This window comes from Schistocerca gregaria, chromosome 1, assembly GCF_023897955.1.
Source record: "Schistocerca gregaria isolate iqSchGreg1 chromosome 1, iqSchGreg1.2, whole genome shotgun sequence".
Classification (NCBI taxonomy): Eukaryota; Metazoa; Arthropoda; class Insecta; order Orthoptera; family Acrididae; genus Schistocerca; species Schistocerca gregaria.
Genome location: NC_064920.1, coordinates 738,098,265 through 738,116,020, shown reverse-complemented (window position 1 = coordinate 738,116,020; position 17,756 = coordinate 738,098,265). Strand labels below are relative to the sequence as shown.

The window sequence follows — 17,756 nt, the reverse complement described above, 5'->3', positions numbered from 1 at the left end:
GTGCACCGCCGCCGTCAGTGTCAGCCAGTTTACGGTGGCATAAGGAGCTCCATCGCAGTCTTTAACACTGGTAGCATGCCGCGACAGCGTGGACGTGAACCGTATGTGCAGTTGACGGACTTTGAGCGAGGGCGTATAGTGGGCATGCGGGAGGCCGGGTGGACGTACCGCCGAATTGCTCAACACGTGGGGCGTGAGGTCTCCACAGTACATCGATGTTGTCGCCAGTGGTCGGCGGAAGGTGCACGTGCCCGTCGACCTGGGACCAGACCGCAGCGACGCACGGATGCACGCCAAGACCGTAGGATCCTACGCAGTGCCATAGGGGACCGCACCGCCACTTCCCAGCAAATTAGGGACACTGTTGCTCCTGGGGTATCGACGAGGACCATTCGCAACCGTCTCCATGAAGCTGGGCTACGGTCCCGCACACCGTTAGCCCATCTTCTGCTCACGCCCCAACATTGTGCAGCCCGCCTCCAGTGGTGTCGCGACAGGCGTGAATAGAGGGACGAATGGAGACGTGTCGTCTTTAGCAATGAGAGTCGCTTCTGCCTTGGTGCCAATGATGGTTGTATGCGTGTTTGGCGCCGTGCAGGTGAGCGCCACAATCAGGACTGCATACGACCGAGGCACACAGGGCCAACGCCCAGCATCATGGTGTGGGGAGCGATCTCCTACACTGGCCGTACACCTCTGGTGATCGTCGAGGGGACACTGAATAGTACACGGTACATCCAAACAGTCATCGAACCCATCGTTCTACCATTCCTAGACCGGCAAGGGAACTTGCTGTTCCAACAGGACAATGCACGTCCGCGTGTATCCCGTGCCACCCAACGTGCTCTAGAAGGTGTAAGTTAACTACCCTGGCCAGCAAGATCTCCGGATCTGTCCCCCATTGAGCATGTTTGGGACTGTATGAAGCGTCGTCTCACGCGGTCTGCACGTCCAGCACGAACGCTGGTCCAACTGAGGTGCCAGGTGGAAATGGCATGGCAAGCCGTTCCACAGGACTACATCCAGCATCTCTACGATCGTCTCCATGGGAGAATAGCAGCCTGCATTGCTGCGAAAGGTGGATATACACTGTACTAGTGCCGACATTGTGCATGCTCTGTTGCCTGTGTCTATGTGCCTGTAGTTCTGTCAGTGTGATCATGTGATGTATCTGACCCCAGGAATGCGTCAATAAAGTTTCCCCTTCCTGGGACAATGAATTCACGGTGTTCTTATTTCAATTTCCAGGAGTGCATATTCTCCTTCAGTTTACAACAGTCTGCCAACACTGGGGTAACTTTTCAATTTCATGACTGTAGATGGTTGGTTGGTTTGTGGGGGTTGAAGGGACCAGACTTCAAAAGGCCATCGGTCCCCATGACTGTAGAAATCATGTGGTTTTGAGGTGAAGAATTTGTCAAGCCATGTTTGGAGCGAATTTTCATCCAGAACAGAAATTCCTCAAAGAGTCTTTGATAGAGAATGGAAAAGGTGAAAATCTGACAGGGCAAGATCAGCTGATTAAGGTGGATGCAGAATGACTTCCCAGCCCAACTCCTGTTTAGTGTTTTTCGTCAGTCTAGCAGAAAGAGGCAGGCATTATTGTGGAATAGCATCACTTCACACAGTCTTCCTGGTCATTGTCCTTGGATTGTGTCTCAGGTGTCTCAGTTGTTGAGAATAAATTTCAGCAGTGATGGTTACACCTTGGGGAAGCGCCAGCCTAATATAAACTACCGAAGATTCCTCAAACAAGAAACTGCACCCAGTAGTTGGAAGAAAGCACAGTCACACTATTCCACAAAAAGTGTAGCAGAAGTGATCCATTTGTTGTAGAATCTTATAAAATATTCTGAGCTCAAACATTATGAGATATCTTGAACAGAACAACCTCGTCCATGCCAACCAACATGGATTCTGAAAACGTAGGTCATGTGAAACCCTATTCACACTTCCCTCACTTGACATACTGAAAACCCTGGATCAAAGCAGTTAGGTGCAGTATTCATTGATTTCCAAATAGCATTTAACTCACTGCCACAACTGTGCTTATTATCAAAAGCACAGTGGTATTGGGGTATCAAGCAAAATTTGTGACTGGAGTGTGAATTGTTTTAGTAGGGTGGATGCAGAAAGTTACCTTGGATGTAGAGTCATGATCAACAGGTCTAGAAGTAACTTTGGGTGTTCCCCAGGAAGTTGTTAGGACCCTTTCTGTTCATGACTTTGAGGATAATATTAATAGCCACCTTGGACTTTTCTCAGGTGATGCAGTTATCTGTAACAAAGTACTGTCTGGAAGAAGCTGTGCAAATATTTAGTTAGATCTTGATAAGTTTTCAAAGTGATGCAAAAGTTGACAACTTGCTTTAAATGTTCAGAAATGTAAAATTGTGCACTTCACAAAATGAAAAAATGTGTCTCCTGTGGCTATAATATCAGAGTCATAGTAGGATCAGTCTACTCATATAAGTATCTGGGTACAACAATTTGAAGGGATATGAAATGGAACAATTACATAGGGTCAACTGTAGGTAAAGCAGGTGGTAGACTGCATTTCATTGGTAGAATACTAGACAAATGCAATCAGTCTACTTAGGAAACTGTATACAAAACATTTGTGCAACCCATCCTAGAATATTGCTCAAGTGTGTGGGATCCGTACCATATAGTACTAACAGACGAAATTGGATGGATACAAATAAGGGCAGTACAAATGGTCAAGTGTCTCTTAGACCCTTAGGATCAAGTTATGAAGATGCCGAAAGAACTGAACTGGCAGACACTTGCAGATAGATGCAAACTATCCCATGAAAACGTGCATAGAAAATTTCTAGAACCAACTTTAACTGATGGATCTAGTGGTATATTAAAGTCTCCAAGTGTCACTCCTATAGCAGTTGCGAAAAAAACACACAGAGGCATTGAATCAGTTATTGTTCCTGTGTAAATGGAATGGGAGAAAGCCCCATGTAGATGTTGAAAAATTATAACTGGAAAAATCTTGGTAAATAAATCAAATGATGTTTTTGTGCTTGTGTTTCATCAGTATGATATATTAATTAGTAAATATAATTTATTTACTGACTGACTGAAATGGATATATTTCTGAATTAACAATTTTCATGATTTAAACTACTGTATTACTAGTGATGCAAAAACTAAATATTGGTGTCTCATTATTTGTTGTGGATGCATTTTAGAAAATTGAGAATGAGTCAGATGTGACCCATATTTTCCAGATGGTCTCTGGGCATATGTCATGAGACATAAGCCAGAGGCTATTGCAGCCTCAATTGGTGCTGAAGGATTGAGATCATAATAGTTAGGCTCAAAAGAAGACTTACGGCCAAATAAGTGTCAGTGGGAGTTGTTCTGAACTGCAAAACACAAAATTTGCAAAGATATATGATTATATTTAAGTGAGGGTGTGAAGGCCAGATACTTGTCAGGTAAAATAAACAAATAAATTAAAGGCCATTATATGTTTAACAATATAAGGAAAAGATAGATTGTTACTCACCATGAAGATGACACATAGAGTTGCAGATGGGCACAACGAAAGACACTTACACATTAGCTTTTGGCCAAAACCTTTATCAGGAAAGGAAACACATACATGATCATCCACACAAGCAAGCACACCTCACACTTATGACCACGACCTACAGTTGCTAGCACCTCAATGCCATTGTGGTCTGGATTGCAGAGGTGGTGGTCATGTGCATGTGAAGTTTGCTTGCTTTTGTGAATGAAAGTTTGTATGTTTCCTTCCCTGATGAAGCCTTTGGCCAAAAGCTAATCTGTAAATGTCTTTTCATTGTGTCTGTCTGCAACTCAAATGTGTCATCTTTTTCATTTACTGAACAATGGAAAAATCCAGGATGGAATGTGACAGTACTATAAAAAGGAAAGTTGCCACTCACCATATAGTACAGATGCTGAGTCGCAGAGAGGCACAACAAAAAGATTGCGACAAATAAAGCTTTCGGTCCATAAGGCCTTCGTCAAAATAGGCAACACGCACACACACCCAGGCAAACACAACTCACACACACATGACTGCAGTCTCATATCATATATTGCTTATGTTCCAAATTACAGTTTACATTATATGTTTAGTAAGCCAAAATACTGCTATGTTATGATATTATTTTTTGGTGACATAAGCTTATTTTGACTCCATGACCATTATCAAGCTATTTCCATAACACATCATTAATGCCATTACTATCTAATGCCTTGTACTGCTGAGTAATGTAGGTGTATCACAGACAAAATTATAAATATGTGATATCTCAGCAGTGGAATTTATTGCTGAGAAATATATGTTAAAAGGTATTTAATATTTCTTGTAAGTTTGACGGCTTCATGTACTCAATATTTTTCGCTAATTTTACAACTTCATTTGAGCAAATGAAGCTGTCAATCTTATGAAAAATGTTAACTATGTGTTAACAAATATTGCTCAGCAACCTGTGACACTGCTGAGACATTACTTATCTACAATACCAATGATAGGCACTAGTACATGGTATGAGACAGCAGCAGCATTAACAATATGTTATGGAAATAGCTTTGTAATAGCGATGGAGCCAAAATTAGATTATAGCACCAAAAATATGGTTGTATTAAAAAGTCTGGGCATACAGCATTATTTCGGTTTACTGAATGTACGCAGTCCTTACAAGCTGTCTATAATGTTGCAGGCCAAGAAGAACTCAAAAAGAATAAATTGAAGTGTGGGTAAAATAAATATTTGTTCTTATGTAATTGTAAACAGTACCTGATGTGGTTCTAGCATCAGGCTAAATGTACATTAAATTGTGAAATGTGTGTTACGTGTTTGTTGTATGTATAATTTTCCATACAAAAATAAAATAAAATTGGAAACTTAAGTAAAAAAATAATGAGGGGGCAATATTAATTTGGACTTGGATACATATTTGTTTCTTGATAAGAAAAAAAGTTTGAAAGGAACAATCTCTACTACTTGTGGAATTGTATTAAAGTTTCTTTATTGTAACTTCGGTGGTAAGAGAACAGAAAAGTAAAGGGATATGTTGGATAGCAGTCATAGCTGATATTATGGGATAAGAAAAATTCAATTGAGAAGGCAATAAAATTTCAAAGGGACAGAATGACTGGTGAGTACGAAGCGGGAGGTGGCAAGAGTGTAGAAGGTTAAAGATAGTATGTTGATAAGCACTGTGCTAGCTTCAGTCCAGAGATGATATATGGGCAAAGTTATAAACAAAAGATGGATACAGCAAGAGACCTGGTAGTTACGTATGAAGCAGTGAGATTTATGAAGTAAAAAGTAATCAAAATTTTCAAAATATAATTGCTAGAACTGAAATTATGTCCATGATCAAAGGTAAATGAGAATAAACCTCTGCAGGTAATACACTAAACTGAAGGCATTGTCAAATTTGAGTACATTTCTTTTCTTAATATATAATAAAGTGAACAACAAAAGTAGCCCTTCCAAAACACCATTAACAAGCAAGCAAATACAAAAGTGACTGAAGAAAAGTGTAAAATATTTGAAGATATATCAGAAAATTTTTATTCATTTACTTTCCGCCATAGATATATCATTACTAGCTAGTTACAAGTCACGTAATGTGGAAGTTATGTCATAGTGTTTTTTTTGTGATAATTATTTCAGTTGGATAAATCTTTCTTACATGCTTATTGGTGATATTGTATATTTTATTCCTTCATAAATTTTTTGGTAGTCTGATTGTCATAGTCACTGATATGGCTCTGAAACATTATCCATCATTAGTAAAAATGCATTGAAGAATGAATATACAAAGAAGGCCTGACAGAGAATCAAGTATGATGGTCGCAACTTGATTTTTTCAAGATGAGAAATTAAAACTTCATTACTGTTGGTAGCTCACCTAAATAAATGGTTCAAATGGCTCTGAGCACTATGGGAATTGACATCTGAGGTCACCTAAGGACGTCACACACATCCATGCCCGAGGCAGGATTCGAACCTGCGACCGTAGCAGTCGCGCGGTTCCAGACTGATGCAACTAGAACCGCTCGGCCACACCGGCAGGCTCACCTAAATATATTTCACAAAGTTATGCAACTATATATTTCACCACAGATGGTGCAATGGTAAGACATTGGTCACAAACTCAGGAAGATGGTGGTTGCATTCACTTTCCGGTCATCCAGAATTAAATTTTGTTTGATTTTCCTGAATCACTTAAGTCAAATGCCTGGATGACTCTTTGGAAAGGAAACAATCATCCCCCTTCCCCATTTTCCCACAATCTGATCTTATTCTTCATCTCTAGTAACAACATAATTGAAAGGATGTTAATTCCTAATCATCCTACCTTCCTTTAGCACAGGTGAAAATAATTATTCTGACTGTGGATAAGTTCGTAGATTTTGTGCCTGAATTATGTGATTCTTAGTCAGTATGCACACAGGATTGGAAATCCATGATGAAACTTTATTTTTATATATATATATATATATATATATATATATATATATATATATATATATATATATATGAGAAGGGATCTATTCACTGAATAGCAGACACTTCTAGTTGCAGACGGGCATGTAGAAATGATGATTCCCTGTTGAGTGTACAAAGTCCTACTTCACAGAATTGATAATAGCAACACACACACACACACACACACACACACACACACACACACACACACACATATACACACAGAGAGAGAGAGATAGAGAGAGAGACAGAGAGAGAGAGACAGAGAGAGAGCACTGAGCTAACAAACTTCACTATCTAATTTACTTTATTGGATGACTTATCTCCCCTATCATTTGGGCTCTCTCAAGTGATACTATTCTTTTCTGAATATTCCAAGTGGGAATAATGCCTTAAATATATTATTCAATCCCATGACCTCAGTCTCCACAGTTCCTGTCCTCTTAGTGACTCTCCCCCACTCAGTTTCCCATCTCCTTACACTATTCTGTTGCCATTCCAGATATGCTTTCTTTCCAGTGCTTATCTACTTAATCCAGGCTCTTATGTACCATAGTTTTATTTTGTATTTACTTCACTTTTGTACTAAATTCACTTTGAATTTATTTCACTTTCAGTTTTCTAACTTCTCTTGTATTATTTTCCCAGTGTTTGTATTAGCAGGCTTCTGCTGTGCCCCCTGCCTTCTTGTGTAGTTACCAGTTGCTTTCCTTGTATGTATCTATATGAATCACATTTGTACACTATTACCTAATTCCTTACCCCTCCTTCTCACCCATGCTACATTCAAGTCCCCAACATTCACTTTAGACAAAATTACTGCTCACCCCATTTGGTCTGAAACACCAGGAGAGATATTAGCTGTGTGCATGGTAGTCTTGCGTGTCGATTAGGTCTCTGAAGATAGCTTTGTCTAAAAGTTTAGCTGGTAATAGTCTTTTTATATTGTCTGTCTGGTGCTCAGTGCCTTTACAGTTGTTATCTGCCATTTCATTATGAAATTTAATCTTCCCATATTACAAAACCACATTTACATTCATTCCTTAGTCATGCTTTTTGTTCCTGAGTTGCCATGCTCATCATTTACTGAAAGTTTTTTGCATGTCATGGAAAGCTGAGGAAACACAATGTCCAGTAGTGACAATAACATATTGTACATGTAAGTTGAGTCTGGCACTGAAACAAATACTGTATGGAAAGACAGGACACTAAGAATCCTCAAGGTTATACAATCTAAGAGCATCTAATGTTTAATTGTTCTACAGAATTATTATTTTGAAGATGTTGATTGCTGGTGCCATTATATTGTTCTGTATGAGATGGTTCAATGTTTTTAGCACATGTTTCAAGCATTTGCTTACATTGGTATTCCTTGTACATTATCCTGTCCTTGATTTCTTTTATTTTTCTCCCACCATAAGGATTAAATTTGTTTTAATTAATACTATATTTTGTAATAGTTTGTAAACTCAAAGAAAAATGTGATTTGTTATGTTGTTTGGCAGCTCGAAGCATATCGGAAGAATTCAGCAGTGGTGATACACGTTACCGTGATAATGACGACGTACCACATGCACGTGACAAAGGAAAAGAGAAGGAAGACAGAGATGAAGGTATGTTACCTGCTTTTTATGTCCTCTGTTACATAAAGTTTGAATACGTTTCCTCTTAGAAAAATAGAATTACTTGTGTGTGTGTGTGTGTGTGTGTGTGTGTGTGTGTGTGTGTGTGTGTGTTTTATTTATTTGTTTTCTGCTGTATCATCCAGAGCTCATGGTCTAGTGGCTAGCGTAGTTCCTGCTGGATCATGGGGTACCAGGTTTAATTCCCGGCGGGGTCGGGGATTTTCTCCGCCCAGGGACTGATTGTCTACGTTGTCCTCATCATTTCATCATCATTCTGGTAGTGGAAAGACTGGAAGTGGAAAGACTGGAACTTGTACCTGCACTAATGACCATGATGTTGAGCACCCCACAAACCAACATCGTCTTCTGCTGTATCAATAACATATTCAGGAAAAATCTGCTTGTGCTGGCTTTGCTCGAGTAGCACTAAGTATCTACGGCCGGATAACTTGTCTGGAATAGTAGTTGTTGACAGGCCACTGCATAGAATTATGATTATTATTATTATAGAGAACAACATTAGGTAACTGAATATTAGCTCCAAAGTCTGGTAAACCTAAACAATTTATGCAGTACACGCTAGAAAAGTTCTGAGGAGGGACGAATGTTATCTGTTGCATATTGAATTGGCATTTGGAGTAACACCTCATGGCACTCATGGGAGCTAATAGCTGCTATGGCACCTATCCACCTGACCAAGCAACATTCATAGGATGCAGTTCCTGCCACAAAACATTGGTATGAAACATCCTCTACCACACAACATTAGGATGAAGCATTTCCTGGCTCCTAACATTGGTATGATTCACCATGTGGCATGCAGCATTAGCACAAAGTACCCTTTGTACAGAGCATTAGTACAAAGCACCCTCTACATAACACTGATACGAAGCACCCTCTGCTATGCACAGTTGGTATGGAGCACCCTCTGCTGTGCAAATGGAACGAAGCACTATGTGCCCTGCAAGAATGCTATGGAGCACCTTCTGCCATGTAACATTATTACCGAGCATCCTTAACAGTGGCATGAAGCACCAACTCCAATGTAACGTGAAATAATAAAATCAGCCGATCATTTTTATTAACATATGGCATCTAAATATGATGACTGGATGGGTTTCATAGAAAATAAACAACTGAGTATAAAAGAATATACTGGTTGTAACAATTCGATAAATGGCTACTCCCCTTATTTAACATTTATGTGTTGTTATAAGTATTATAACCACCCTCTACAAAGTAAATTTGGTACAAACCATTCTCTGCAAAGTAACATTGGTATGACTACCCTCTGTAAAGCAAAATTGGTGCAAAGCACCCCCTGCAAAGTAACATTGGTACAAAGCACCTCCTGTTGTGCAACAGTGGTGTGAAGCAGTTGCCATCCTGTAACACTGATACTATGTGCCGTCTGCCATGCCACCTTCTTTCAGTGAACCCTCTGTCACAACACAGGTGTCATCCGTGGACATAAGAGGTATGCAAAAGGCCACCCAACTGCTTTACGAGACCATATGATTCAAAGGAGTTCTGCTATTTACCATTAGATGGCAATGACATAACTTTCACATTGAAATATTTGTGAATTGTATAAGTGCATCTTCCTTGTAATAAGTTTGCTCTTTTCTCTCTTGCATTCTGCCAACCATTTATTTTTCATTTTCTTTTCTGTGTGTTTTTGTTGAAGTGTTTTTCTGGTGGTGGGGGGGGGGGGGGTGAGACTGTTGTTGATTGCTTATATTATTTTGTGTGATTCCAACTTCTTTAATGTCTTCTTCTGTTTTGGTCATCCATTTTGTCTTGTTTTTGCTAGTATCCAAGTAGTAGAAAAGCAACTGAAATCACTCAACAGAGGAAAGTCCACTGGACCTGACGGGATACCAGTTTGATTCTACACAGAGTACACGAAAGAACTTGCCTCCCTTCTAACAGCCATGTACCACAAGTCTCTAGAGGAACGGAAGGTTTCAAAGAGCACAGGTAGTCCCAGTCTGCAAGAAGGGTCATCGAGCAAATGCGCAAAACTATAGACCTATATCTCTGACATGGATTTGTTGTAGAATTTTAGAACATGTTTTTTGCTCGCATATCATTTCATTTCTGGAAACCCAGAATCTACTCTGTAGGAATCAACATGGATTCCGGAAACAGTGATCGTGTGAGACCCAACTCGCTTTATTTGTTCATGAGACCTAGAAAATATTAGATACAGGCTCCCAGGTAGATTTTCCTTTACTTCCAGAACGTGTTCAATACAGTTCCGCACTGTTGCCTGATAAACTAAGTAAGAACCTACGGAATATCAGACCAGCTACGTGGCTGGATTGAAGAGTTTTTAGCAAACAGAACACAGCATGTTGTTCTCAATGGAGAGATGTCTACAGACGTTAAAGTAACCTCTGGCGTGGCACAGGAGAGTGTTATGAGACCATTGCTTTTCACAATATATACAATATATATAAATGACCTAGTAGATAGTGTCGGAAGTTCCATGCGGCTTTTTGCGGATGATGCTGTAGTATACAGAGAAGTTGCAGTATTAGAAAATTGCAGTGAAATGCAGGAAGATCTGCAGCGGATAGGCCCTTGGTGCAGGGAGTGGCAACTGACCCTCGACATAGACAAATGTAATGTATTGTGAATACATAGAAAGAAGGATCCCTTATTGTATGATTATATGGTAGCGGAACAAACACTGGTAGCAGTTACTTCTGTAAAATATCTGGGAGTAAGCATGCAGAACGATTTGAAGTGGAATGATCTTATAAAAGTAATTTTTGGTAAAGCGGGTGCCAGGTTGAGATTCATTGGGAGAGTCCTTAGAAAATGTAGTCCATCAACAAAGGAGGTGGCTTACAAGAAACTCGTTCGACCTATGCTTGAGTATTGCTCACCAGTGTGCGATCCATACCAGGTCGGGTTGACAGAGGAGATAGAGAAGATCCAAAGAAGAGTGGCGCGTTTCGTCACAGGGTTATTTGGTAAGCGTGATAGCGTTACGGAGACGTTTATCAAATTCAAGTGGCAGATTCCGCAAGAGAGGCGCTTCCCATCGTGGTGTAGCTTGCTGTCCAGGTTTCGAGAGGGTACATTTCTGGAAGAGGTATCGAATATATTGTTTCCCGCTACTTATACCTCCCGAGGAGATCATGAATGTAAAATTAGAGAGATTCAAGCGCGCATGGAGGCTTTCCGGCAGTCGTACTTCCCGCGAACCATATGCGACTGGAATAGGAAAGGGAGGTAATGACAGTGGCACGTAAAGTGCCCTACACCACACACAGTTGGGTGGCTTGCGGAGTATAAATGTAGATGTAGATGTAGATTTACTAATTTGAAGATTTACTTTGTGAGCTGGTTCTTGTTCATTCTATGGATATGTCCATAGAATTTTGTCCTTATTTTTCTAAAGGTGTCCGTCTGTGTTTCTGTCTGTTTGTAGATCTTCCTTGATAGACCCTTTATCCAAATTCCTTCACGAATAACTCATCCGAATATTTTCCTGCAAATTTTTGTATCTTGTTTTTGTTTGGCATTGAATCACCATTGAGATCCAATTGACTCAAAGGAATGTGGTAGCAGGTGTGTGTGGAGATTGCTGGGTAGCTTAGCAGACCACACTGCCCAAAGTATTAAATCTGGTATAGTTTGCTTGTTGGCCTGCAACCATAGGCAGTGCCAGAGTTGTGCTGGTGTCTGGTAACAAGGTGTTCTTCATACAAAATTTTTAGGATGAGCTCCTGGAGGGAAGAGGCGAAGCACTCAATAATCGTCTTCTTGGCAAAGTCATACCTTGGATCCAGTGTCAGAGAGAGGAGCAGGTCACAGATCAGGTCTGTGTGGTCATGAAGGTGAGTCATGAGGCACAGGAACCTGGAGTTGTCATTGGAAATGTTGTGTAGTTTGAAAATGTGCTCTACCGAAGTGAACTACATCACATGGTTGTCTTCTGACTGCAGTGGTAACTTCGATAGGTGTCCAGGGGGAGGATCAGATCTGAGTGGTCATGAAAGTGTGTCATGAGGCACAGAAGCCTGGAGGTGTCATCAGAAATGTGGTGTAGCCTGAAAATGTGCTCTACCAAAGGGAACCATGTCACAGGGTTGTCTTCTGACAGTGGCAGTAACTTCGGTAAGCATCCAGGGCGAGGAGACGGTGGAGAATTAGGAACCTCTGGGAACGCTGAATTGTTTTTGTGAGCCGTGAAATTCCGTTCCGGCCAGGGCATGGTAGCACAATAGTCTGACGCAGAAGGTGTGTTTGATCCTGCAGAGAAAACGGGAAAAAAGGCGGAAAGTGTGTGTGTGTGGGGGGGGGGGGGGGGGGGGGGGGGTATGTCACAATTTCCATGTGTGTGACCACGGAGCATATCTGTTGTGTCACGGAAGGCCTTCGCGGCAGTCATGGTCAGTACCATGTAAAGAATGGGTGGAGGGGCAGTAGGAGCCAGGGTCCCCGAAACTGATACGCCAGCCAGGGGTGTCGCGTTGAAATGTCCAACATTGGAGAAAATGCGGAAGACCATTGTGGCAGGCACAGCTGGTGCTGTGGAAACAGTGAGTAGGTTTATGACAGGAGCCGGAGCCCTCTGTGTGGGCAGGGGTGGTAGAGGGGGGGAGCGGGGGGCAGATTGTGAATGTGTGTGTAACATGTATTAAAGTGCACAACACATGGCGGCGGCAAAGTTTGTTGTGCAGTGATGTATGTCACAAGATGGGGGTGGGGATATGCCTCCATCGGCTGCACAACACTAGCACCAGGTGCTGGCCTGTAAACTGAACTCACACTATTATGATCAGTTGCCTGCGAAGAAGCCATGGGTAATGCCCGTGGTGCGCTATTAGTGATGGTATGTCCTTCGCTAGCATTCATGGGTGTCATAACAAGTGCAGAGGACAGCTGATTGAAACATGTTACATGTTGCAGTAATGGCGACTTTGCACATGGCACTGCAGTAATGGTTGTGGGAGCACACTGTGAATGAATGTTCAGCTGTGGAGGAAACCTAACATGTGCGCTCGGATTATGATCACAATAAACACTGTTCTGAATATTGTCTGAGCTAAACTGCTCACAGTGACGAACACAATCTGACAATACAAATTCTGAGTCCATTGTTTTGGCCGGAGGTGTAGCAAACAGTTGTGATGAGGCAAACATCTCAGGTGACATGGGTGTAGTATGTGGATTGTAGTCTGCAGGAGAAAATATATTCGCGTGAGACCTGATGAATACATCTGGAAAGTTGGTTTGAGCTTCCAAGTCCACGAGGAAAGCGTTGTGCGGAGAAGTCAAGGCGGTAAGCAATCACTTGTAGCACAATGAATCAGCGGGGGGTGACACGAAATGTACCCTAACTTTGTAACAGAGTCATCACTGTTGGAATGTGATAGGTTTCTATCCTGAAATCAAACACTTCCCCTTTATATTTCGATACAAATGTATATTTAAGTAAAAGCATCTACATGTGTATACACAAGTCACATAAACAGACTGAATCATCTCAAACTTTTTGTCCAAAGAAAGCGAAGAGAGAGTCCTCATTTGCGGGTCGATGTTTATATCAATGCCACAGTCTCACATCCAAGTATATTTTAGTCTCATATCCAATATATTTACTCCTTGATGATGTTTGTTGCTCTCAACAGAAATGTGAACTCTAATTCAAAATACAAAAATAATTTTCTTGTAGACTTTATCTCAGAGTTAAGCTGTGTCTTTTGTTGGAAATGTCTCAAAAAAACTCCCATTTTATGCGAAGTAAGAAATCGGAAATTCTCACTTCTTCAAAAGAAAATTAAAAGCAAAACTTATTCGTGATTACTCCTACAAGTTATCTGTTTATCTAGTCATCTGTTTATCTAGATTCAATGATTGAACATTTCTGTTACCTGCCTTATCATAAAGTGGCATTATGTGGTTGTGGTCCAAAGACTTGTTTGACGCAGCTGTCCATGCTTCTCCATACTGTGCAAGCCTCTTCATCTCCAAAAAACTAATGTGACCTATATCCTTCCACTAATTGTATTCATCCCTTGGTCTCCTCATACAATTTTTCCACCCTACACTCCCTTCTAGTACTACACTGGAGAATCCATGATGTCTAAGAATGTGTCTTATTAACCAATTCCTTGGTTTAGTCAAGTTGCACCACAAATTCCTTCTTGTCTCCCCAATTCTATTAGTATTAGTTACATGACCTACCCATCTAATCTTCAGCATTATTCTGTAGCACCACATTTGAAAAGCCTCTATTCTCTTCTTATCTAGACCGTTTATTGTACACATTTCACTTCCATACATGGTTGCACTCCATACAAATATCTTCAGAAAAGACTTACTAAAACTTAAATCCATATTCCATGTTAGGAAATTTCTCTTCTTCAGAAACACTTTTTGTGCCATTGCCAGTCTACATTTTATATTCTTTCTACTTTGGCCATCATTAGCTACTTTTGTTGCCCAAATAGCAAAACTCATAAACTACTTTTAGTGTCTCATTTCGTCAGCATCACCCGATTTAATTCGACTACATTCCATTATCCTTGTTTTGCTTTTGTTGATGTCGATCTTGTATCCTACTTTCAAGATGCTGACCTTTTCATTCAACAGCTCTTCCAAGTCCTTTGCTGCCTCTGACTGAATTACAAAATCATTGGCAAACCTCAAAGTTTTTATTTCTTCTCCTTGAACTTTTCTTAATTATTTGCTCAATTACTGATTGAAAAACGTTGGGGATAAGTTAATCCTTGTCTCATTCCCTTCTCAACCACTGCTTCTCTTTCATGCCCCTTGACTCTTATAACTGCCATTTTTCAGGGCTCTGTCAAGTTGTTCTCACAATATCATATCTCCCATTTCATCTTCATCTACGTCCTTTTCCCTTTCTATAATACTGCTTCAAGTTACTCTCCCTTGATAGACCTTCCTTCCATTTTCCACCTATCAGCTTTCTCTTCTTTGCTTGGTACTAGGTTTCCATCTGAGCTCTTGATGTTCGTACAGCAGCTTCTCTTTTCTCCAAATGCCTCTTTAATTTTCCTGTAGGTGGTATTAACCTTTCCCCTAGTTAAATATGCTTCTAAATCCTTACATATGTCCTCTAACTATTCCTGCTTAGCCATTTTGCACTTCCTGTCAATCTCATTTTGTAGATGTTTGTATTCCCTTTTGCCTGCTTAATTTGTTGCATTCTTATGTTTTCTCTTTTCATCAGTTAAATTCAATATCTCCTGTGATATACAAGGATTTCTGCTAGGCCTTGTAATTTTATCGTTGAGTGATGGTGAATTGTAAGTTGTTATTAGAGAGGTATTGCCTTCCATTGTCTTTGAAAAAATACTAGTAGCAGCTACTTAAAGTAGCTGAGGAAACAGCACATCTGCTGCAAAAGTAGTGGTTTTCTTGCTAATTTATTGGTTTACGTTTCACTGGTATAATCACAAATAGCAGTAAATTGTATTGTGATAGTTCATTGTTAGTGTAGTAATAGTTTGTTGTTAATTTAGTGTACAAATTAAGTTTATATGATTTGGTTCTGTTAAAGTGCAACTTGACATATTCCACATCTCTGAAGGTTCTTCTTGATGGTATCTGGTGAATGTGATCGAATCAGTGCCTCAGGTATGAATAGATGATTGAAGTGAGAATGTAAATGGAAAGTATTTGAGGGAATGCATGTTGTTTGTTTGGTACTCAGATGATTGAAATGAGAATATAAATGGGAAGTGCTTGGAAGAATGTATGCTGTTTGTATGGTATTCAGTATGCCTATAATCATTTTTTAATAAACAGCAATGTCAAATTATGCTGAGTGTTGAATTACTGATTTTATAAAACAGTTTTACAAACAGAATTTTAATTTTTATTACAGAAATGGTGAAAGTTTATGATGGTAACAGTTCATATCGAAGGCGCATATTCCGTGTCATCACTGTGCCAAGACAGGCTTCATTAGAACAATTCCTCACAGCAGCACTTCGAGCATTCCATATAACTAAGGATCCAGGTAATAACACAATATATAACTGTGATGACATAGACTAAATTAATTTGTCAGCTTACATTTTCAAATTATCACAAGAAGGGCTTTGTCTTGCTTGCTTTTACTGCAGAGTGCCTGGCCCACTATTGTTGCACACTTACGTCTGTTTAACTAATATATTGCCCATCTTATAGTGAGGCTCGTAACATATATTTTCTGTGTTTAGCAGTTGTAATTCTAAAAGGAAGCTACTACATATAATATTATTGTAATTAAATGTGTGCAGTTTCAGAGGATAACAGTACATATGGATACCAAAAATAGCATTCTGTTATAAGTGCTGTTATTAAGTTTCCGCATTCATTCTTTTATTGTCTAATATGGAGAACTCGTAATTTTTGAGGCTTCCCCACCACAGATGGTACATTCTTTATCGTATATAACATTTGTCAGTGAAAGCTCTCTCCTACATACACAGTGGTACTGACTCAAATAATTGCAGCCAACTGTATACACCATGTGATCAAAAGTATCCATACATCCCCAAAAACATAAGTTTTTCATATTATGTGCGTTGTGCTGCCAATTGCTACCAGGTATTCTATATCAGTGACTGCAGTAGTCACAAGACATTGTGAGAGAGCAGAATGGGGCGGTCCGCAGAACTCACAGACTTCGAACGTGGTCAGGTGATTGGGTGTCACTTGTGTCACACATCTGTATGCAAGATTTCCACACTCCTAAACATCCCTAGGTCCACTATTTCTGATGTGATAGTGAAGCGGAAACATGAAGGGGCACGTACAGCACAAAAGTGTACAGGCCGACCTCATCTGTTGACTGGCAGAGACTGCCAACAGTTGAAGAGGGTCGTAATGTGTAATAGGCAGACATCTATCCAGACCATCACACAGGAATGCCAAACTGCATCAGGATCCACTGCAAGTACTACGACAGTTAGGCGGGACATGAGAAAACTTGGATTTCATGGTCTAGTGGCTGCTCATAAGCCACACATAATGCCGGTAAATGCCAAATGATGCCTCGCCTTGAGTAAGGAGTGTAATCATTGGTTGACTGAACAGTTGAAAAATGTTGTGTGGAGTGATGAATCATGGTACAAAATGTGGCAATCCTATGGCAGGGTGTAGGTTGTTCTTTTGTGTGGAACTATCACAGCACAGGCCTACATTGATATTTTAAACACCTTCTTGCTTCCCACTGTTGAAGAGCAATTCAGGAATGATGATCACATCTTTCAACATGATTGAGCACCTGTTCATAATGCAAGGTCTGTGGCAGATAAAATCCCTCTAATGGACTGGCCTGCACTGAGTCCTGACCTGAATCCTATAGAACACCTTTGGGATATTTTGGAACGCTAACTTCATGCCAGGCCTCACTGACTGACATCAATACCTCACCTCAGTGCAGCACTCCGTGAAGAATGGGCTGCCATTCCCCAAGAAACCTTCCTGCAACTGACTGAACATATGCCTGCGAGAGTGGAAGATGTCGTCAAGGCTAAGGGTGAGCTAACACCATATTGAATTCCAGTATCACCAATGGAGGGCCCCACAAACTCGTAAGTCATTTTCAGCCAGGTGTCCGTATAATTCTGATCACATAGTGCATATGTTCCGTATGTTACTGTAAT

The 17,756-nt window shown here is 40.4% G+C and overlaps 1 protein-coding gene across 8 annotated transcripts in view; it reads left to right on the top strand.

The window, feature by feature from the left end:
* LOC126267225 (diacylglycerol kinase theta) overlaps positions 1–17,756 on the top strand; it is a 662,574-nt gene that overhangs the window by 431,865 nt on the left and 212,953 nt on the right. For all 8 annotated transcript variants that reach the window (XM_049972276.1, XM_049972256.1, XM_049972247.1 and 5 more), the window contains exons 6-7: positions 7,996–8,103; positions 15,989–16,123. In XM_049972276.1, coding sequence (XP_049828233.1) covers positions 7,996–8,103; positions 15,989–16,123 — 243 coding nt within the window. The remainder of the gene's footprint in view (positions 1–7,995; positions 8,104–15,988; positions 16,124–17,756) is intronic.